At 42.0% G+C, this 23,893-nt stretch overlaps 1 protein-coding gene across 1 annotated transcript in view; it reads left to right on the top strand.

Moving 5' to 3' along the window:
• Positions 1–23,893, top strand: part of BIRC6 (baculoviral IAP repeat containing 6) — a 322,923-nt gene that overhangs the window by 16,677 nt on the left and 282,353 nt on the right. Inside the window, 7 exon segments of the mRNA XM_019500584.2 lie at positions 2,813–2,950; positions 6,221–6,414; positions 8,775–8,886; positions 10,730–10,812; positions 11,548–11,770; positions 11,852–12,012; positions 14,794–14,852. Coding sequence (XP_019356129.1) covers positions 2,813–2,950; positions 6,221–6,414; positions 8,775–8,886; positions 10,730–10,812; positions 11,548–11,770; positions 11,852–12,012; positions 14,794–14,852 — 970 coding nt within the window.

Genomic DNA, 23,893 nt, shown 5'->3' on the forward strand with positions numbered 1-23,893 from the left:
GGACCCTTTTCCAAAGAGCAGAATAGCAACCTTCTTTTTATAGGCTGCTGCTGGTAAAGAAATTTGTGTTGACAGTTCAGTAGGCACAGATTCTGGGAGTCTAGGGATTTATCAGCTAGGAATATGGAGGGAGAGCCACATTCAATTATTACCTGTTGTTAAAGATAACATAAGCCCCAGAGACCCTCAGTAAATTTTTGACGAGATGGCCTGAATGCGCACTAGTCCATGAGGAATAATAATCCCATCACTGGGAAAGTGTAAGGAACTTAAATTGTAACTCTCCTTGTGTTCTCTTGTTTTCCCAAGCTTTCCCTAGTTGCCTTCATTGCATTATTTCTGGTAATAATATTCTGTACATCTTATATCCACTTCCAATAGGCTGCTTATTCAGTTACAATACCGAGCTTATTGTTACCGGTCTTCTCCTCCCTAAATAGTCTTACAAAATCAATTTTACTATACATTGATTAATTATTTTTTTCAAGTACTCAGGATGTGTGAGGACTTCCAGAGATCTCTATTAACTGTTCCAGTGAACTCAGGGAAGAGTAGCAGTGTTATCTTGGGGCCTTTGTTGGTTTGCCTTCATTGCTTTTGTTCCCCAAAGTGCAAGAGGTCATGTTCCTAACTGTGGCTAGCAGGCAGCAAATTGAAGGTGCCCCACATAGCATGATGTGTGGTTCATTAGGAACCAGGACTCCCTCATGATTGGTCCTTTCAAGTCCAGTTTGCAGCAAGCACTTACTGTTTGGAAGTATTTACCACCCTCTTAGTTTGGGGACATGGAATACTGAACAAAAGATTGTTCAACTTGTAGCCTGTTTCAATTGCTCCTAGAAGGTGCCCTGTGCATTATGGATAAAGTACGTTTCCTGCCTCTAGGAACTCGGTACATGTGAAGGTAACAGGGAGGAGAACCAAGAACAAAGAGGAATGAGATGATAGAATTTAAACAGCACAGACTTCATTGAACATTTCTGGATGGCACTGCTATTTTTTTTAAGTTTGTGATGTTAATCTGAAATAGTTTAACTATCCCCCAGGATGGTCTGGGACCCTAACATGTCGTGCGGCAAGAAAAATCTTAGTAATTTTTTTTTTAGACTAATTGCTGCTTCCATCCATGTAAATCTATCTGCTTCCCAGATTAGAACACTGACAAACTGAACTGATCAATTGCTCGTGAAGCTCCAGGGGCTGATGCTGCCTTTGGTGCCTGCCTTTTGTCCTTGTAGCTAAGTTTCCTCCTCAAGGAGCCGGTGGGTGTGGTAGGAGAGGTGGTTCCTTATGTGTCTGGGATTTGGCTAATCAATTGGGCTGCATGACTGAGCTAGTCTCCAGAAACTTTCCACACAGCAACTTGAAGCATCCCAAAGGAAGGGTAGTTATTAGTGAGGCTAGTTCCACCAGTTGGCCTTCAGTAATATCTTAGGCAACTGATTATTGCAGGTAGGATTTTGCTGTCAGAGATTATATCCATGGCTTGCTGCAGAAGAGAGCTCAAACGGTTAGTGTGTCATCCCTATTCATCTTTACTGTTTATGAAAAAACATGCTAGTGCAGTGGTGCTCAACACTTTGGCTCCGCAAGTTGCATATGTGGTGCAGCACTGGTCCACGAGAGGGATCCCTTGTGGAGTTGGCACAAAGGGTTGGGCCTCACCCTGTCTCTGCTCAGCCTTGCCCTGTTCATCAACTCTGGTGTGCATGTCCATGCTGTCTGGCCTTCTGGGCTCCCCACAGATCTGGAAATTTGGCAGCAGGGGAGTGGCAATTAATGCTGCTACTGTTCCCCTGTGGTCAAATTATTAAACCTGTAAGATAGGGTTGGGGGAACCTTTTTCCTATTGTGGGACACTGACCCATAGAAAAAATCAATCATGGGTCACATGCAAGTAAAAAGCAGTTTTACTTGTGAAAAACTTGAGAGAAACATACATTTTACTCACCTGCTTCTTTAGTGTGATGGCTGAGGTTGCTTTTCTTTGGTGAGCTTTGTAATATCTGTGCTGTGCTGTACTGTGCTGGATGACCATGGCACGCAGCCATGTGTAAGCTTCTCCCCCTGGGGACTAGGGGTAGCTGCGGCCAGTCAGGGGGCAGCCACTGTGGCTATCTAGCATGGTACGGCATAGCAGCTGCTCCCCGCCTGGTTGCTGCTACCCCCAACCCCTGGAGGGGGAAGCTTGCATGCAGCAGCAGCCGCCACCACCCACACCACAGCTCCGTGTGTGGCCAGTGCTCCAGGACCGGCCGTGCTACTCCTGATGCATTTTTAAGGCGTGTACGTATTTTTAAAAAGTGCAGGATTTTCGAGGATTCCAGTTTTTTGAATGCCAGATTTATGAGGTTTTACTGTATTTGCCTTAGGCTGGATTAAATTATGCCATGGGCCAGATCCAGCCCGTGAACTTTAGGTTCCCCACCCCTGCTGTAGGGAATTCTGCAGGTCAGATCTGGCCCATGAGCTAGGACTTGAACACCCCTATGCTAGTGCATCGTATCCTAAGTTGTCAGTCACATATGTTTTGTTCTGTTTTTTTAATTAAAAACATTGAAATACAAATTTGAGGTGTGATTCTTACCTTTGTGGTAGTGTTGAATTCTGTGGATGACTTTGATGGACAAAAGTAACAATACATGCCACTTACTCCTGTTCAAAGCATTGCCAAAAGTGGATCTATGTTTAGATCTGGAATCCATCAAGCCAGGCCAAGTTTTATATTTTCTGGAGCAGTGGAGTACATTCTAATTCTGCAATTTAGCTGCTGAGGCTAAATGCTAATTTTATTTTTACACGTGTGTTTTAGGCTCAGCAACTGTTATCTGCTTGTATGGAAAAGGTAGATGTCTCCAGCACAGAAGGATATGACTTGTTCATCACACAGCTAAAAGATGGTTTAAAAAATACCTCACATGAGACAGCAGCAAACCATAAAGTTGCAAAGGTAAGGAATTGCTTCTGGATTCTCTTAACGGGGTGATTCTGAAAAGGTTGATGTTTGTATTTTTAACGTCTTATTAAATCATTTTTTTTTCTTGTTAAAACAACTGCAATTTTTTGAAAAAATATTGTCTAACTTTCATTTTACTTGAATTCAAGATGACTCTGAATTCAGGACAACCCCCAATAATTAGGTTCTGTGTATGAAAACTGTATAATTTTGTTACCATTTAATTTATATAGAAACTAATTGTCAATTGTTGGAAAGTCATATTAATTTTTCCCTTCTCTCCTTCCCCACTGCTGCAGGGGGCAGGTGCCTATCCCCTGCCTGCCCCTTCCTGCAGCCTCTGCCCCCTTCCTCCCCGCTGGGAAGCATGGCCCAGAGTTTGCATATGCTCTGTGCCTGGGAGAGAATGGGCCTGTAGCTGTGTGTGACAGTAAGCAGTGGGGGAAGAGAGTAGAGGCCTGGGGTGGGGGAGTAGGCAGCTGCTGCAGCTCTGACTCTGGCCCCGGGTCCTGAAGTCCAAGACGAAGGGCTTCCCCCACCCCATATTGAAAGGTTGGGTGAAACCTCATGGATTTGAGCAACTACGATGACTTGATTGAAGGCCATGATGAAGAATGCAACCATACACTTATAGCTATTTGTAATACATGTACTATATCCAGTAGCTAAAAAGTAACTTTGACCTGTTTAACAGTTTATTCATTAAATCTTATTTCTATAAATATAAGAATCACAGGTTTGAGCTGTAAACTTCCGTGTGCTAGTGCAGGATTTAGCTTAATAGGAGAAAGAGAGGCTTCCAATTTTTGAACAAATAAACCCATAAAATAGGTACAGTAATACAGGGGTTGGTAACCTACGGTCCATGAGCTGGATCCAGCCCATGAACATGGAGCTTCAACTGCAGGCCCTTTTTCACACTGTTGTTGGAAGAATTACCTGCCCTCGCATGTTCTTCTGCCTGAGGTGGGTCATTCTGGCCTGCAGTTGGAAAGAAGTGTTTACTGCTTTAGTAATAAATGCCAGATTCATCATTCTAGGAGGATTGATAAAGATAATTATTTACTGATAGCCATATTTTCAACTGTTCATTAGAGATTTAGGCATTCATGGATCATTAGTTGTCCTTACCTTTAATTTGGCCTTGCATACTAGAGCTTCTCTTAAATCTGCAAAGTGTTTATGAGCTGCTAGATCCTTTTGCTAGGACCCGGGTACTTTACATGATTAGGCTTCTTTATCCCCCCCCTTTGAAGACAAGGGTTTGTGTGGGACCACTGAGGTGCTCCATCTTTTTGCTGAGGCTTTTGCTTCACAGGGTGCTGCTTCTCTGATCAGCTGTGTGGGGCTGCTGCTGATTCCCAGCAGATTGAAGAAGTGGATCTCTTAAAGCAAAAGCTCTACCAACAGCTGAGTGGCTTGTCCTTAATTTAGCAACCAACTATGACTCAAGTGGCTTGTGTACCACCTGGATACAAGTAACCTGGGTTCTTTGGTGCCACCTTAAACTGATGATCTATCAATAGCAAACTTTATTGCGATTTACAATGGGTATAGTTTTGGACGAGATGAATTGCGCTTTAAAATAATCGGCCAAAATGTTAGCCATGCAAATCAGTAGGGTTCCTGTGGACCTTGAGGGCACAAACAAATAATGTAATAGCGACAAATTCTGGTGGTTGATTAACCATATTTTGTTATATTTGGAAGCAACTGGACAAATGTACTGAAGTGTGTCAAGTCTCAATGTCAGCATAAATTAGGCATTCATGTAGCATCCATAGGGTAAACTGTTTGGAGATCATAAAGTGCTCAGAGCTGTCAAAATAAAAAGCATATGGTAAATTAAGGAATTCAGTGCTTTTTAATTTGAGCCTTTTCATCCAAATTGTTTTGATAAGGGGGTATGTTTGTAGTATACCTCTTACCCTGCAGAACCACAGCTTTTAATATGCTGCTTTTAAGAGTGCATTGGTAAGCTATGCTCACTTGTGTCCTACAGCTTTTGAACACCAGCGTGGTGATTAATGCTCAACATGTACTTAAGTCTGGCAAATTTCATTCAGATAGGAATGTTCCTTATTATGTGTTCGTTAGTTCTTGCATATGATGGTTTCCGTCCACGTGGCTTTTTACATGCACGGGTAACTAAAGGTTTGGTGAGGTATCTTTCAGAATTCAATCAGTTGTCTGGTATATTCCACACCCCCCCCCCCCTTGTCCTTGTACATCCTAGCAGTTGCCTTACAAAGTCTGTGGGAGACTAAGCAGAATTTTAATGGAGTCTGTCTTCTAGAAGTATTGCATCTCGGAACTTGAGAACAGAACTCTAGTAACTCTAGAACAGAACTTTTCCTTATAAGTATACACAGAACTGCCTCTATCAAGTGCAAGATAGAAGTTTAAATGTCCCAAGGAGTCACTTAGTTGCATTTGAATAGTTTTTGAATATGTTAGTTAGTTACCCTTGATGTTACTGTAGTACTCCTATTACTTTTAAACAAAGACACATTTATTAATTTAATGGCCTTCCTCATTTCTTTGCAGTGTTGAATATTCCATCAAATGCTAAAAATATGAATAAAGGATAGTCTGTTTTCATATTCTCAGCAGCTCATTAAAAAAGTTAAATATCAGTTCCCCCTATTTGCAAACAATATTATGAATGAGTAACAAATTAGTTGGCAAAAAGTGCTTTTAAATAAATTGCACCAAATCTCTACAGAATTTCTGATTTTAAACTGTTCTTATAATTTTTTTCCCATTATGGCTGAAGAAAAGTCTCTTTAATGAGAATTAAGTTCATGACAAGCTTTAAATTTTAAGCACTAAGACATTAGTGTATAAAACAACGATTTGAGCTTTAAGTTGTCACTTGCATTTTTTTGTGCTTATAATTGAAATAATTCAGTATTTATATTCCACAGAAACTTTGAATTGGGAATCTCTAGAAATCTCATTGCTGAGATTTGACTGGCATATGTAGAACAGAAGGATCAGGTTGCAGGCAGTGATAAATATACTTAGGTTCCCTGAATTATGATTAATCTGTTACATTAGCATTAAGATCCCAGTATTTAAAACGTGCTTATTAAGCTCAAAACCAAGAATTAATATTCTTTTATTTTTGTTGATTTGCCAGGTGTAATATGGTGTGCACATATGGTGTACATATGCCAGGTGTAATATGGTGTAATACAAACTGTATCTTCTTGTAATAACTTCCAAATATCACTAATTGGATGCTTTTCTTTCTTAACTTAGTGGGCAACAGTTATGTTCCACCTTCCTCATCATGTATTGAAGTCTGTCGCCAGTGCCATTGTAAATGAACTTAAGAAGATAAATCAAAATATTGCTGCCTTACCTGTAGCATCCTCTGTGATGGATAGGTTGTCTTACCTCTTACCCAGTGCACGACCAGAACTTGGTGTGGGACCTGGTCGATCTGTGGACAGGTATGTTGAAACATTCAAGTAGCTAAATAAGGAATTTCTTATCTTTTGCTTTCATCAAGGTATTTTTTTTATCATTCAGATTTTTTTGACAAAAAAGTTGACATAGACTCTAAGTTGGATACAAGAAAAAAGAGGATCTAGAAAATTTGTCAAAGTTACTTTAAGCATTTATGTGTAATGTTAAAAGCTGCTTTTAAATGATGCTTCTTTACAGTTATTATTTGTTCAGGATTCTCACTTCTTCTGAGTCTTGGTTCCTATGTGCAAGACTACTTAAATTTCCCAACCCTTAGATTTTTGTGCCACCACCACAGAGGAATATAAATGTTTACATACATACTTTTTAGTCACTTTCTTCCTTCTTACTACTGATAGTGGAAGGCTGTATCATCCTGGCAGCTATCACCCCATCTTTTCCTGCTTCCCAGTGCTGCTGCTGCTAAGGTAATAAATGAGACCTACTTACTGGTCAAAGCTGGTATAGTGCTGAGTAATCTGGTATCTTCTGAAGCATTTTTGTACTGGCAGTATTTGGAGAGAAGTGTCAATACCAATTCTTGGAGCACCCATATTTTTCCTTAGGTCTTCATCCAAGATTTGATTTGTCCATAGTCTGCTTCTGTTGATTCTTCCAGTTTCATAGGTGGAGTTGGCCTGGGTTCAGATTAATTTAGCTGCCCTGCTCTAAATAGTAGTTTATGTACTCTTCGGTAGCATGGCACAGATCAGCTACATGACAAAAGTGTACCCCTGTGAAAATGCCGCATAAAAGCAAATAGCTCTTGTATAAATACTGAAAATGCCCTAAACCCCTTTCACTGAGCTTAGAGAAAGGGAATAATTCTCAAATCCATGATTGTATAATTCCTTGTTTCTAGCACATTATTCAAAATGCTGTCTTACGTTATCACCAGTTATGTTTGTTAAGGTCAGTGTGTTGCATCACAGTGCTTGTTTCTTTATCCAGCAACTTCAGATCTCAAACTAACACTCCTTTCCATCTCTGTGGTGGACTGTGGCATGGGTGACTGGTACCACTTTAGTCCGGGGGGGGGGGGGGGCATGTGCCCTCTCAACAACCAGTCAACAATGGGGGGGGGGGTCTGTCCTTGCTGACCAGGAGATGGCCGTGGTGCTTCATCTAGCGCTCCCAATCCCTGGACGGTGTTCATGGGGGGGCACACCAGTGCTCCCACTTGCCCCCTTCACCTAAGTGGGGAGCAGAGCCTGTCAGAGGGTGCATCAGCGCATAGGGGGTGTATGTGCACCCTGAGAGCATCTCCACTGCATTGTGGGATGAAATCTTGGATCATTTATATCCTGGACCAATTTATTATATAGTAATTTAAAACCCATGAGTTTGTATACTAAAGGAAGAAAGAAAAAATAGTGGATATATGAAAAGATAAAAGTTTTATACCTCTGTATATGGCTGGATTGGGCCCTGGGGCCTGGCACCACCTTATCCCGCCCCGTGTGCCAGGATTAGGTCTTAGGGGCCTGGTGTCACCCCCTCCTGCCACCCCATGTGCTGGAACTGGGTCTTGGGAACCTGGTACCATCCCCTGCACAGATATGAGTCCTGGGGAGCCTGGCACTACCTCCTCCCAGTGCCCTGCATTCTGGGATAGGATCCCAGAGGCCTGGCGCTGCCCGAACACTGGGGTTGGGCCCTGGGGCCTAGCCCTGCCTGCTTGTATCCAGCATCCCACCCAAACCCTGGAGCTGTCCATGGGTCTGGACCTGTGGGGAGCCCCATGGGCTGATTATATGGTACCAGAGCTAAATCTGGCATGCAGGCCAGGGCTTGAGTACTCCTGTTTTAAATAGACCTGGTATAGATTCAGAGTTGGAGGCTGAAATAAATGACCCTTTTGATACTATCATGATACTATCTCTGTAGTGAACTAAAAAACTTGGCATTCTGTATTGCTTGTAGTAGGCAGAATAACACAGTGAGATTTTTTTTTCAGATACTCTTATCTTCCATATGGTGATGTGGTCTAAATTTTAATATTAAAGGAAGAATAATTTTGACAATGTTTAATAGTTATTTTCTTCAATCTGACTAAATTAAAGAGAAGTCTTTTCTGTTGCTGTTTTTGGAACTCAGCCTATAGTATTGATTTTGATTATTTTAAAAAATAATCTGGAAAACTAAATAAGGAAATGTTCTTTAATTTTCTTCCCCCCCCCCCCTTTTGCTTTCTTGATGACTTTAAAAGAAGCTGACAGGAATTGCTTTGATTTTTTTTTTTCTAAATACTTTCTAAGCTATTTGTGAAGGTTTTCATGAATTAATTTTTTTTTTATCTTGGTTTTGAATGACATTTTATGGGTAATACCTTTTTTGTTTTTAGATCGTTGATGTATAGTGAAGCTAACAGACGGGAGACATTCACCTCATGGCCTCACGTAGGGTATAGGTGGGCACAACCAGACCCAATGGCTCAGGCTGGGTTCTATCATCAGGTAAAAAGATCAGTTTCTGATATAATACAGTCTCTAGGGGAAGGGATTATAATGCTTTTTAAAGCTCATTCTCTCCATATCTTGTCATCAGCACGAGATCAAGAGAAAACATAACTTGCATTTTGAAAATGTTGACCATCTTCAGGGAAGTCTCATGGTTTTGTAATACAGTGAGGATGCACTTTGAATTATTTTGAAGTTATTTTTTTCACTAGTCGGTGGATGATATTTGATCTGAGTTTCAATATTTAGCTCTTCTTAAATCCTGTACTGCTCCATCGGAGAATTTAGCCAAGCTCAGTTTTATACTTTGTTTAATATCTTTTCAGCAATCTAATGATTTGAACAGTTTCTGTATAGTTGGAATCTTTTTCCTTCAGGAAGAGAAATTGAAATAAGGCAGAAAAAACAGTAAACTTGTTTCAGTTCTTTTTTTTTTAATTATTCACTAGAGTACACCGGCTTACTTGGACTTACTGAAGTACCATATTTACTTGCATACACAAAAGTCATCGTCCCCCCCGCCCCGTCAGTATTGGGGGAAAAAAAGCCTGTCGTCTTATATTTGCATACAAAGAAACTGCATTAAATACATTGCCTGTCTTGGGACTGCTGCTAAAAGCAGCATGTGCTCAGTAATGGAAACCAGCTATGAAGCTGATTAAATGCAGCCAACACTGAACATACCTTTAAAACACATGGTCCATACTGGACAAACATACGGATGAGAACCTACAATAAGATAGATTAGTGCAGCCTATGTGAATAAGATATACAGTAGTGCAAGTTGTGTTCAGCATCCCTCAGTGCTGACTCTTTTCAAGTCATGATTAGCCACTACATTGAATACGTTGAGTAGTGCCTTTTATTTCCCGTTTCCAATGTTAAATGTCTGGCAAACACCACCAAACAGGGATCAGACAGTTTACCCAGAATTCCTCTGTCATCCCTTCTCTTAGCTGGTCACATGATTAGTGTGGCCCTGCCCTCCATAAAGTGGAGCCTGACCAGGTTGCCCTGCATCTCATCTGCATATACATTTTTGGAGGATCCCAGGGCTCATGACAAGAACACCTGGTTCCAGTCATGAATGGAGAGTTTGGTGGGGGGTATCTGGAGTGCACACATACTGAGCAGTGCTGAGCTGTGGGGTCACCATGACTTGAAACTGACACTGGTGGGTCCCAGCCCAGTGAACTATATAGTAAATCATGAACCTTTTTGACCTTGGACTAATATTGTGCATAATTTGTACTGTATGAGAGTAGATATGAAATTGCAACTTAAAAGTGTATTTATGGCGTAGCTGTGCTAAAATTTGCAGCAGTTTGAACAAAGGTAAAATGAAATGCACCAATTCTGGATGAAATAGGTCTGTGGGTAACTGTAGTACTTTGCATACATGCTTTGATTTCAGACTTGCTCCTAACTTCTGTGTGTTCAGAGAGAGTAGGGTCTGACAGTAAGGAGGGGAAAAGGAGTTGCAGGGGGAAGAAGTCGGTGAGGAGGGGGAGGAGAGGGCAAGGGTAAAATAAACCTGATGCCCTATTTTTTTTTTGCCATTCTTTAGCAGTGGGAGGGGGACAAATTCAAGGCAAACCTCCAATAATTAGATTCTATATGTGGAACATTATAACTTTTACATATAGAATCTAATTACTTGGGGGTTGTCTTATATTCAGGCTCACCTTATAGTCAAGTAAATACAGTAACCTTACATTTTTTTTCCCCTTTAATGTGGTCTGTGTTCAAAGCATTTAGTTAGGGCTTTTTAATAATTAAAATATGAAACCATTTCTTTTTAAAATATATCTGTACAAAACTGCTGTTTACCTTTTCGTAGCCTGCTTCATCAGGAGATGACAGAGCCATGTGTTTTACATGTAGTGTATGCTTGGTGTGCTGGGAGCCTACAGATGAACCTTGGTAAGTGTAAAGATTTGTGTGGTAGATCTATTTTTTTTTCTGCCTTGGTTGTTGGATGAAAATATTCAGATAAAATGGTGAATATCTTAAGTAGTATTTATGAAGCATTCTTGGCAATGGATTTTAAAAAATCAGTGGTAACTGCTTATATACATGTCTTTACCCCATGGTAAGTGAAATTTTAAACCATGATAGTTTAGTCTCTTTCCTTAAGGGGGCTAGTTGACCCAACCCTTTTTACTCTGGTAGCAAATTGCTTGTATTTCTATATCCTAATCCTTCACAAGGTAACTCTTATATTACAAGTGACGATAATGTACGTACTCTCTAGAATGTAAGCCTACTCTTCTTAGTAGCATCAAGTTGCTTGCTCTTTCAAGGGTAGTAGCCAATCGGATCATAAGTTTATAGTTACTTCTGTTAACGATATTGAATGTAGGTCCCTGGTGCTGAAATACATTAAGCATCATTAAGTAATTAAAGCACAAGTCCTTTTATACAAGGTGGTTGAGAGACCATGCAATCTGGAGTCCTTTACTATGTAATATTTTTATGCTCATATAAAATGGTTCCAATCTAGCATAATTTAACTTTCTTTTCCCCAAACTGAAATACCATATATGATAGTATCTTTATAAACATGGACTGTATGATAGTTGTAATAGTTGCTATTCTGTTGAAACTTGCTGCTATGAGAATCCAATGGTTTTGATGGCTTGTTTTTAATTCGTGAAGGTCAGAACATGAGAGACATTCCCCAAACTGCCCGTTTGTCAAAGGTGAGCACACGCAGAACGTACCCCTCTCAGTCACACTGGCAACAAGTCCTGCACAGTTTCCTTGCACGGATGGCACTGACAGAATAGCTTGCTTTGGATCTGGAAGCTGCCCTCACTTTTTAGCTGCTGCAACAAAGCGAGGAAAGATCTGCATATGGGATGTTTCCAAACTGATGAAGGTACTTACTAAATTTACTGATTTCTTTAATAATTATGTTAAATTTAAAACTGCATACATCTCTACATTTTTGTTTGCTTAGGTTCACTTAAAGTTTGAGATCAATGCATATGATCCAGCAATCGTGCAACAGCTTATGTTGTCAGGAGAACAGAGCTCAGGGGTTGACTCAAGGAGACCAACACTAGCATGGCTAGAAGATTCCTCTAGCTGCTCAGATATACCAAAATTAGAAGGAGACAGGTATGTTAACCTACAGAATTTTAAAATAAATACTTTAAAATGTTTCATTTGAGGTAATGTATTCAAAATGCCTTTTTGTTAAAATGTGGGAGACCTTGATTCTTCATTTGCTTGTATCTGGAGATGGGGTACATTGTGGAATAAAGAAGTTTATGTATTGCCAGGGATATAAAAACTTGGTTTGAATCTAAGCTCGTGGATGCTGGGGTTTTTCACTGAGAAGCTGCTGTTTTACCTCCACATTATTTAAGTACACTTTATTAATCTATTTTTTTAGTTTGTTCGTTTTTACCTTGTGGCTAGCAGGAATACCACATCTCATTGTGCTCTATGCAATGGATACATTATTGGGGTTTACTGGAGTATTGAGGGGCACAAAGCCTAGTTCTTCATTTTAGTCATAGATAAATGGTTTTAAGTGTTTTAATCATTTTAAATCAAATAAAGTTACTTAAGAACTACTGGAAGTTGCATTACCATGACTCTGATTTCTTAGTCTATTTGTACCTCATTGTGAAAGCTACAGAAGTTCTAATAAGTGTGTGTTCACAAATTTACTAGCTAATTCAACAAGTAAATGTATGTAAGTGAGGCACTTTACAAAGAGACTCCTTGGGATAAGTTACTGGGGTTTACTGGAGTATCATGATTTGCAAAGCCTAGCAATACCATAGGGAAAATAAGGTTCTGTATTCCAGAAGGAGTGCTAATATGTTAGATGCCGTGATTCTGCCTACAGACATGATAGTGGGCAAAGGAAAGAGAGGTATTGACAAATACCTGTATTCACAATATGTGTGTTTCTGTTGTTTTGCTGTTTTGTTGTATACAGTTCTCATTGCTGTATTGAAAATTCATTGTTGGCATGTGAGATGGTGGTATTATTGAAAAGATAAGAAAGCGGGTACTCAGAGATGATTGTTAAGGAATCTTCTGTCACCTTTCTAGCTTTTCTCATTAAATTGAAGGAAATAGAGAATGCTAGTATACATAGAAGCAGAAATTTTTTTTTGTTTGTTTTTGTTTTTTTGCATACTTACACATCCTCAGAGTCTATGTCCCCCAGGAGAGCTGACACCTACTATAAGAGTGCAAAGCCTAGCAGACACTGCATGTTAACAGCTGCTGGAAGAAAAATCCAACATCTAATTCTGTTTTGGAGAGTTCCGAGTTCTGCATACAGTCTAAAGAGTTAATCCAACATAAGAGGCAAGGGGGAGCCCAGTAGTGCTGGACTCAGGAGCAAACATCTCTGTTATTAGGGGTGCACCGATCAAGATTTCTTGGCCAGTACCGAAAGCCGATGATTAACCAACCATATCTATAGGCCTATCCAACAACCAGTATTTAGTGATAGTGCAAGGCATTTTAAACTACTGACATATAAACCTTTTGTTTGTTTGGGTTTTTTTACATTTATAACAAACGTATGCACTCATGCCTCCTGCCTGCTCTGGCCCTTGATGAGGAAGGCAGTGGACCACCTTATTCCCACGCACATTGCCACCTTGCCCGTGGGTCCTACTTGCAGCCCCATGCAGTGTGTGCTGCCATCCCAGGTGGGTGGAGTAGACCCTCACACAGACAATGATACTGGGCAAATTTGGAGCTCCAGAGCATGCTGCTGTCTCTGTGCCAGTGGGCCCTGTGCAGCTGAATTTCCCATGGATGCTGGGGAGAAGTGGCTTTTGCCAAGGTGCCTGGTAGAGTGGAATATTCTGGCATTTTACCCCACCCGCACACAGCCCAACATCTTGGAGGCAGCCCTAGTGCTCAGGTCCTTGCTGCACGTATGACATTATCATGACATTGTAAGGGTCCCTTTGGTGAGCATAGCATCCTGTGACCACTCCCTGGCTCCCCCTCTTCCTCCCACTGCTTGCCAGAATGTGTAGTCTGTCATGGGCTCAGGCTGGCATCAGGGCTTGGGGGCTGGACTACGCTTGCTTCTCATATGTGGCAGTAATTATTGGCTACAATGACCAAAAAAAGCTGAGAGCTGATAACATCACTTCTCCTTTTATCGATGCAGATCCAATAGCCAACCAAACTGATGTATCAGTGCACCTTTATCTGTTATCCATCCAACTTGCCTCAGATGTGCTCGTTCATAAGCAGGGGTCCTAGTTTTCTCTAATTTAAAAAAATCCCCAATTTTCAGTTAAAAAAAATCCAAATCCACATTTTTCTGTGATTTAAATGAAAAACCACTAATATATGTAGATAGATAAATATATTGATATAGATATATCAGTTATAGGTATCTATATTATAGTGGTGTTTCATTTCAACTAAAGAGTTGCTTGACTTAAAAGTGAAGCTACTGTGAAAGTAGCATTTGAGTCATGACAAGTCTTTACAAGTAACTATACAGGTGAGTTACAGTCCAGGAGAGGCTGAAACAGATTCAGAACACCTCTAGGTTCCTTGTAGTTGAGCTCTGTGCCTTCTTTCCTAGCTATATGTTGTGCCTGGTAGTATTATTCATGGCCAGTGCCATGTACAAGGTGACCAGTCCATGGTAGATTCTGTAAAAGCATTAAAATTGCTTACAGAATCATTGGAGACATGACTTCAAACTAACACAACAAATTACATCTCTCTCTAGAATCGTTGAAGTGCAGTTTGACTGCTCTCCCTTTCAGAGGTGTTCACTATGAAGAACTTCAAAGGAGGAGGGTTTTTGTGGGGTTTTTTTTGGTTTTTTTGGTTTTTTTTGCAGAGAGCATAATCTCATACAACTTTCTCTTTTTATCTCCTTGATCCGTGTTTTGCTTTTAGTGATGACTTGTTAGAGGATTCAGATAGTGAAGAGCATTCCAGATCAGAATCTGTGACAGGTAAGTGTATATTTTTAAAATATAAAAATAGGGTGCAAACTATGCTATGGGCACTTTTTTTTTTTTTAGAAAAGGATTGAAAATGAGTACATATACACTATAGTTACATAAGTGACTATTGAGTAGAAAGATCTAAACTTGCTTTTAGGCTAGCTAGTTTAAGTATTGATCTAGCTGTAGCAGTAAGGAACTCTGCACAGTCTGATTTACCCTGCTGAAACTGACTACAACATAGTTGTAGCCTGAAAGTGACATTATAAATATGTTTTGCGTTTTAAGTTGTACAAAGTATTAGAATGGCAGCTTCATCAGATGAACTTTATCACTGTAAAAGTACTGTAATCAAATGAATTATGTTTTGATATCTGGAAATAAAACTCATTTGGCTAACAACTGAGGAAGAATGTCTAGGCTGCCCTGAAAATAGGTGAACAAGTGTCAGTATATTTTTATAATAACTTATATAACCTGACATATTCAAGGGGTAATTCTAATATAAAAAAGAAACAAGCTATTCATAGTAATTTCTATAGATATGATTTTATAAGAAGTTTAACATTTAAACTTTCTTCATAAGGACTTTTATACACAAGAAAGAACCCTCTTCCTAATTGAATTTCATCCTTATTTAAGAATTATCTAAATTTATTATAATAAAGAAATTTGCCATATCTGAAAAACCAAGTAGTAATGCTATAAATACAGTTGAATATGTTAATATGGATATTGAATATATAAAACAGACCAGCAAACAACTGAAGGATGGCTTACCTTAGTCCCAGCAGACTTGCTTAATTCCCTATAGTCTGAATGAACGAATAAGACAGTAACACTTAATACTGTATGGGCTCGTTCCAACAAGATCAGCTGTCCTTTGTATGAGGGCATGACTAGCTGACACCATATTAAACATAACAGGCTTTATTTACACAATTTACACAATTCTGAATTGCCTGTGATTTCTCAGTGGAAGTTTAACCGTGACTAGACAAAACTGAAGTCTAAGGCAATGGATGTAATAAGTTCACAAGTTTTGGAGTTAGTGGTTTATCCTCTTTGCAGATTCAGGAAGGTGACTTTGCTTTAATGTATACTTAAGAGGTTATCTTTCCAAAGCTTTTGGATTTTCAGATTTCTCCATGTCAGAGCCCTTGCAGAAGAGAGCTTTCCCATCTCTGGGACCTGGGGGCAAGCTACAACAGTGTTCTGGGCCTGGGTTGCTGCATGAAGAACTTTCCAAAATTCTTTGCAGGTGGAGCAGCCTATTCAGAGAGGCCCAGAATTGGGTTCTCCCAAGCAGTGTTTTGTTGTTGTTGTTGTTTTAAGATGTCGTTTTCACTGGTTTAGCTTATGCCCCCACCCCCCTCCTGAAAAAAACAAACTCTTACATTCCTCAGAAAGCCAAACTTTATTTTTAAAGTTTGAGAGGCAGCATCTCTCTCCTTAGAGCTAGCAGCAGGTCACAGTAGCTCTGCTCCCAGCTAGTATGCAAGTAAATCTGTGCTGAAATAACAGAGCTAGCCATAGTACCCAGCTGGTGTGTGAGCAGCATCCACACTGAAACAGTTCTTCAGGCTCTGTGGAACCTTCTTCACTGAAACCAAATGAATTAGTGGCATAGAACAGTGTACGCATGCCTGTCTTTTCCCCTCCAAGATCTGCCCCTGCCACTCCCCTAGACAGGGGGACCCTTATTTCCATGATTTGCAAAGCAAACAGGAAAGCTTCACTGGAGCCTGCTATATTTTTGGGGAAGGTAAAGTTCCCTGTTCTCACATAACATCAAGGAAAATGAAATTCCTTCTCCCAACTGACATTTAGGTAAGATTAGCACTGAGAGGGGTGAGAGGAACAAGCCTTTTCCCTTCTCTCAAACTGTTTTACCTACAAGGCTTCAGATCATATAGAAGGTGCTGGCTTGCTCCTGTAACCCATTGATTTATAGATGCTAGGGTCGAAAGGGACCTCAAAGGATAATTGAGTCTGACTCCCTGCCAGTGGCAGAAAAACATGCTGGGTCATGTGACCCCAGCCAGGTGCGTGTCCAGTCTCCTCTTGAAGACCCCCAATATAGGGGAGAGCACCACCTCCCTTAGAAGCCCGTTCCAGATTGTGGCAACCCTAATGGTGAAGAATTTCTTTCTGATGTCCAACCTAAATCTACTGTATATCAGCTTGTGGCCGTTGTTCCTGGTTATTCCAAGGGGTGCTATAGTAAACGGAGCATCTCGTATTCCCTGCTGCCCACCCTGGTGAGCTTGTATACTGCCACAAGATCCCCCCTCAGCCTTCTCTTGCGGAGGCTGGAAAGGTCCAGGTCCCTCAGCCTTTCTTCATAAGGTTTTCCATGCAGGCCTCTAACCATATGAGTGGCCCTCCTCTGGACCCTCTCAAGGTTGTCCACATCACTCCTGAATTGCGGCATCCAGAATTGGATGCAGTACTCTAGCTGTGGCCTGACCAGTACCGCATAGGTGGGAAGCATCACCTCCCTGGACCTGTTCATGATGCACCTACTAATATATGACAAAGTGCAGTTAGTTCTGCTAATGACTTTGTCACATTGACAATTCATGTTCATCTTGGAGTTGACAACAACTCCGAGATCTCTTTCTGCCAGTGTGCTGCTGAGATAATCATCCCCCCTGCCTGTAGGTGTGCTGATGATTCCCTCTCCCTAGGTGCAGCACCTTGCACTTGTCCTTGTTGAACTGCATCCTAGTCTTCTCTGCCCACTTCTCTAACCTGCCCAGGTCTGTCTGGATTCAGTTTCTTCTCATTAGTGTGTTTGCTTCGCCCTATAGTTTAGTGTCATCTGCAGATTTGGACAGAGTGCTTTCCACGCCCTCGTCCAGGTTGCTGATAAAAAACACTGAACAGCAATGGCCCAAGGACAGCCTTGGCAGACTGCACTGCCCACATCTGTCAATATCAACACATCCACCACCACTCTCTGGGTCCAACCCTTAAGCCAATTTGCCACCTACATGACTGTGTAATCATCTATGGCACAGCCATTCAATTTGTTTATAAGAATAGGATGGGATATTGTGTTGAAGGTCTCTTTAAAGTCCAGGTAGATGACATATACCTTGACCATTTGTATCTAAGCATTTAGTGACCTGGTCATAGAAAGAAACAAGGTTAGCAGGTAGGTTTTACCTGCTGTGAACCCATGCTGGTTGCCCTTCAGCATTATATTACCCACTGGAGTCCTAGGAATGTGATCCTTGATAATTTTTTCAAAGGTTTTCCCAAGGACAGAAGTGAGACTAACTGGTCTGTAGTTACCCGGATCCTCCTTTCTCCCCTTCTTGAAAATGGCTAATTCTTTCAGCAGGAGCGACACATAGGGAGAGCTCGGGTGCACCCTGTCAGGCCGCGCTTTCTGTTTAGCCAGCAGGCAGGGAGGCAGGTGGGAACACCAGTGCCCGCTCTGCAAGCGCCAGCCAGGGAGTGGGGCCACCAGCAAAACCGGCCGCACTGCTTCTGGAAGTGGTCACAGAAGTTCCAGACGTGGTCCAGTCCCCCAGTCGCTGACTGGTGTTAGGGGGCACATGCCCCCCTGACTAAAAGTGCACCAGACACCCATGTCTTTCAGCACCATTGAATGGAGCTCATCTGGTCCCACTGATTTAAACACATCCAACCCCTCCAACTGTCTCTTTACAAGGTTGGCACTGAGAGTTGGTGGGCTGGTGATTCTCCTGCTTCTGTCAGTAATGCATTTGGGAGACTTATCTAGATCTGAGTCCAAGAATTCATTGACAAGCTCTGCTTTGTTCCAGCTGTCTGTCCCGTAGGGGTCGTATACTGCCCTGCACCTTCTTTTTGCTCCCTATATACTTGAAGAAGAACTTTTTGTTGTCCTTAATTTTTGTCGCCAGCCTGAGTTCTTAATGCTGCTTTGACCTTCCTAATTGATTCCCTGTAAGTGTGAGCCAAGGAGGTATACTCCTCCTTGGTAGCTACCTGTAACGGGATGGCGTCCTAGGGGTTGCCGTGATCTCTCCTAACACCCCCTTACTGTGCCAAGTTGGCCTAAAAGCACCCTCAATTCTCACCTGCCACATCTGTGATGTTAAATATAATAGGGAGGCTGCCTTTCCATCCTCTTGGACACAGTTTCCTGCTGTACGCTGGCCCTGTTCTGTAATAGGCATTTCTGTGCACCCCAGCCTTATAGGCTATATGTGGCTCCAACTGCCCCTTTACCACGCCCCAAGCCTCACTGACGGAACTGACGTTCTTCGGTCTCGCTCTGAGCCTTCTCTGGCACTCGGGCTCTCCGCAGCCCTGTCTCGCCCTGCGCCTTCTCTGGCGCTTGGGGTCAGCTCACCCCCAATTCTGCGCCCTCTGCGGTGCTCGGGTCCCCACGCTGCCATGGACCCCCTATGAGGCCTCCTCCATCCCCTAATAGCCTCTCCCAAGCCACTGGTCAAACAGCCAACAAAACACAAGCCCCTGGGCTCTAACATTATTCCAGCCACACCAGAGGTGCTCCATCCCTCACCAGTATCAGGAGTTGCTTGTGCAGTCAGGCCTCTCCTCTTTGCTTGCTCAGGCAGAGCTGCTTCCCCCTTGGCTGCCAGCAGGGAACTCCCCGCCTGGCCTCAGCCCTGAGGTTTAAATGTGAGCCAGGCCCTGCCCCTTCCGGTCAGCTGACCACTGGCAGGTGTGGCTCACTAATTCCCTCTGGTTGCCCTAGCAACCTGCACCTGGGTAGTTATCTCTGCTCTACGAGTAGCAGGCACCTTAGTGCCCTGCTACACTACCCCTGTTTCCACAGCCTATATGGCCCTCTTTTTGTCCTTAGGCTTTCCTGGAGTTCCCTGTTTATCCAGGAGGGTTTCTTGGTCCCTTTGCCTCCTTTTCTATGCAGTGGGATTGCCTCCTTCTGTGCCCGAAGGATCACTTCCTTGAGTAACGACCACCCTTCCTGGACCCCCACTTTGTCAATGCTCTTGAGCTTTAATGCCCCACTAACTAATTTCCTAAGCACACTGAAGTCAGCCTTTCTTAACCCTTCTCATGCCTATGAGCCACTTGTCTCCCAGTGGCTCTGGCTCCTTATTTGTGTTTGGTTCTTTCTCAGTCTGGACCCAGCAGCAGGGCACATGGTGGAAGAAGTGATTCAGATAATTTTTCTTTGTGAGATGGACTTGTTCTTTCCTTTCCAGCCTCTCTAGTGAAGATCATTTTGTTGCTACCCTTTTTCCTTAGAAAGGTTGCCTGTACTCTGTTCAGTTTCCCTGGTAACATGGTATTCCCATCACAGGGCTCCTTTTCCACATCTCTTGGATTTTAGCCATGGGTTTGTGAAGTTCATTGCTCACCAGTTGGATTTTGTAAAAGGACATCAGTGCTAAAATCTCTGAGAGAGTCTCTCTCTAGATCAGTGGTTCTCACCTGGAGTGCTCCAGGAACCTCTCAGGGGCGGTGTTGCTGCTGCAGGGTTGAACTGCCCTGTACACCTCTATTTTCAAGAGGCATGTCAGAGCTGAACTTAGAAGCAGCTGCAGCAGAAAGGCACAATCTGCCTTCCTTACATTGTATACACAGGGACATTGCTTCTGCTGTAGCTCTTCCTGGTTTGGCTCTGACATGCGTCCCGAACAGGGAGGTACGTGAAGCAGTTCTGCCAGGTTGCTGCTGTTGTGCAGTGAAACTGCCCTGCACGACTTGTTTTTCCAGAGACATGCTGGAGTCAAACTAGGAAGAGCCACAACAGAAAACATTATGCCTTTCTGCTGCAGCTGTTTCTCAGGTGGCTTTTATGTGCCTCCTGAAAAGAGGTGCTTGGGGCAGTTTCACCAACACCATGCAGGGTCAGACCAGGAAGGGCTGAGGCAAGAGTGTATGCTTCTGCCATACCATACCTGTTTTCTGACCTGGCTCTGTGGAAGGTGCCTGGTGCAGTTCCACTTAGTCATAGCATGGCACTCTCTTGGCCTGCCTCCTCCCCCTGCCAGTGCCTAGGTCTTGCATGTCTCTTTCCCTCTCTTTACCTCGCCCACTCCCTTAGTGCTCTCTGTACTGGGCTGCACTTGGAGCCCAGTACATTGTCCCTGCTGGCCAGATGTCCCTGCACTCTTGAGTCCTGGAGCCCCAAGGCTCAGTATTAATGTTAGTAATGGATTTGAAATGTTTATATTGTATTCATGACATATTAGTTTCTTTAAAATGGGGTGCCTCTAAATTCTGAAAAGTTTTGGAGGGGTAATCTCAAGCAAATCCCGGGACGTCATTTTCCCCTTGTACTCAGCCTTAGTGAGGCCGCAGCTGGAGTACTGCGCCCAGTTTTGGGCTCCACAGTTCAAAAAGGATGTGGAGAAACTTGAGAGAGTCCAGAGAAGAGCCACGCGCATGATCAGGGGTCAGGGAAGCAGACCCTACGATGACAGGCTGAGAGCCCTGGGGCTCTTTAGCCTGGAAAAGCGCAGGCTCAGGGGTGATCTGATGGCCACCTACAAGTTTATCAGGGGTGACCACCAGTATCTGGGGGAACGTTTGTTCACCAGAGCGCCCCAAGGGATGACGACGAGGTCGAATGGTCACAAACTACTACAAGATCGTTTCAGGCTGGACATAAGGAAGAATTTCTTTACTGTCCGAGCCCCCAAGGTCTGGAACAGCCTGCCACCGGAGGTGGTTCAAGCGCCTACTTTGAACACCTTCGAGAGCAAACTGGATGCTTATCTTGCTGGGATCCTATGACCCCAGCTGACTTCCTGCCCTTTGGGCAGGGGGCTGGACTCGATGATCTTCCGAGGTCCCTTCCAGCCCTAATGTCTATGAAATCTATAAACTCAAGCCTAAAAGGCTTGAGAATCACTGCTCTAGATCCTCTGAAGAGAGTGTGGGAGGTTTTGGGGTTTTTTTTTAAATGAAGTAGAAATCATTATCAAGACCTATTTGTACCTAAGGGGTTAACAGATCTGCCTATGGTTAAATCTGTTGTAGTCTTTTTAGTAAAGGCAGTCATAACAGCTGAAGAGTATTTATGCTAGTCCCTCAGGTGGAAGAATAAGATAACCTCTAAAGGTATGGGCCAGTGATTCTCAACCAGAGTGCTATGCACCTTTGGGGTAACTTAAGATCCTTTTGAAGGTGCCATGGCATGCCATGCAGTGTTAGCACTATTAGGTGTGCAATATGTTTCACAAGATTAAACCCAGAGATTTCAAATAGGAATTCATAGTTTTAAAAACTTGCTGACTTGTGACTTGATTTCTTTGCGACAAAAGTATATCTCTATTATTTCTTCTGTACTCAAAAAAAATTTGAAAACAAAGAGCTCGCATTTTCAGGGTTCCTTGAGTGTAATGAGTTTGAGAACCACTGGTATGGGTACATAAACAAGTTCCTGGAAGGCAAGGTAGGGAATGAAATTGGAGCACCTCAAACTATTCTGTGGTACCTGCACTTGTGTATTCTCTTAGCTTATGGTAAATTCAAAGTAGTTTGCCACATTTGTAATGAAGGGTAAGCTGCCCTGTATATTTTCTTCCTAATATGATGTTGGCGAGCTCTTTGAGGAATGGAAATAAAGAAGTCACTAAGGCTTTAGAGACGTTCTTTTTTCTTTCCAGTGAGTTAATCTGCAAAGTATTGTATCTCTGCAGGTATTCTTTCAAGCGTCTCCACTTCCAAGTTACAGTATGGAGATTACACTAACAGAGAAGCCTATTGCTGCTTCTCTTGACAGCTACAGGACTGAAACTTAGCTTCTTTGGAGAGTCAGCCACCTTTTTTTTTGTAGTTTGCAAAGTATGGGCACACTCCGTTCCTACCCCCTTAATTTGTGGGATTTAAGGGGAATTCCCTCATTTGGCAGGTGATCAGCCTAACAAAAGGAGTGTTTGCTTTTCTTATGTGGTAACGTTTGCTCATGTAACATTTATCCCTCAGTAACGTTTATCTTTTCCCATAGTAAATTAAAATAAAACAATGCTGTTAGCAAGGCTTTTTATAACATCAGAAGAGGAAGGGTGCGATAACTCACCTCCTACATATCAGATTGATAAAGCTAGTTCTGTGGGTTTTGCAAATGGCAGAAAAGATCCTTTGTAATACAGAAAGTAGCAGTTGCATGCAACCAATATGAGAGACCTGAAGTTTCAGCAAGTCCTAAAGGAGATCAGTGTTCTAGATAAAAATACTGAAATCCATCATTATAACATTATCTTCCCATAAATTTACTGGAGATCCATAATGATATCACCAGAGATATTTGTCACAGCAATGCACACTTTCAACAGAGCACTCCTTTTGGGGGTCTGGTTACTTTTGTATATGTATTTTGATGCTGTATCATCCCTTCCTTTAGGTGAAGGGGATACATGTCTGATTGTTCTGGAAAATGGTTCTTTATTCTACCATTGCAAAAAACGTTCTGAAATAGGGCTTTGAGCAAATAAGTGAAAAGGTCAATTACAGTCCTTGCAGACTTCTAGCATCTAATTTATGGCAGAGGGGGCTAATCGCTCTCTCTCTCAAGAGAAAATCTGACTTCATTTCTTTGCTGGTTGATCATTCATGTGTAACTACCCAATACAGTTCAGTTAGCCATTGAAACAAATTGCTATTTAAAGATCTTGGTCCAGATCCAGAACTAGCGTCTTAAGTGAAGCCATTCTTGAACAGCTGCCTCATGTTGAGTCAAGAAGAGAGCAAGTCATTAGTACAGATATCAGGCCTCTTAAGGCTGGGAGGCATACTAAATGTCTAATTGTGATACTTCACTAAATGCTGGTTAACTGGGCATGGTATCTGTTTGAAACAAAGAAAAATGAGACTTTGCTCATTTTTGCTACAAAACTTACTTCATTTAAAGATGTAGCCAACAGTTGAACTCAAACCTTACAAAGCAGTGACTTGTATATTCCTTTTTTCATTCCTAGCCTATTTTAACTAATTTTGTATCTTGTACATGTACATTTAAAAATAGAAGAATGAATTAATACTTAATTTCAGAATTATTAGGACTAGACCATAACCTGTTTAATTTGACTTTTATATGACTACTAACTATATGTTGT

This window comes from Alligator mississippiensis, chromosome 1 (assembly GCF_030867095.1).
Source record: "Alligator mississippiensis isolate rAllMis1 chromosome 1, rAllMis1, whole genome shotgun sequence".
In the NCBI taxonomy this organism is placed as follows: Eukaryota; Metazoa; Chordata; order Crocodylia; family Alligatoridae; genus Alligator; species Alligator mississippiensis.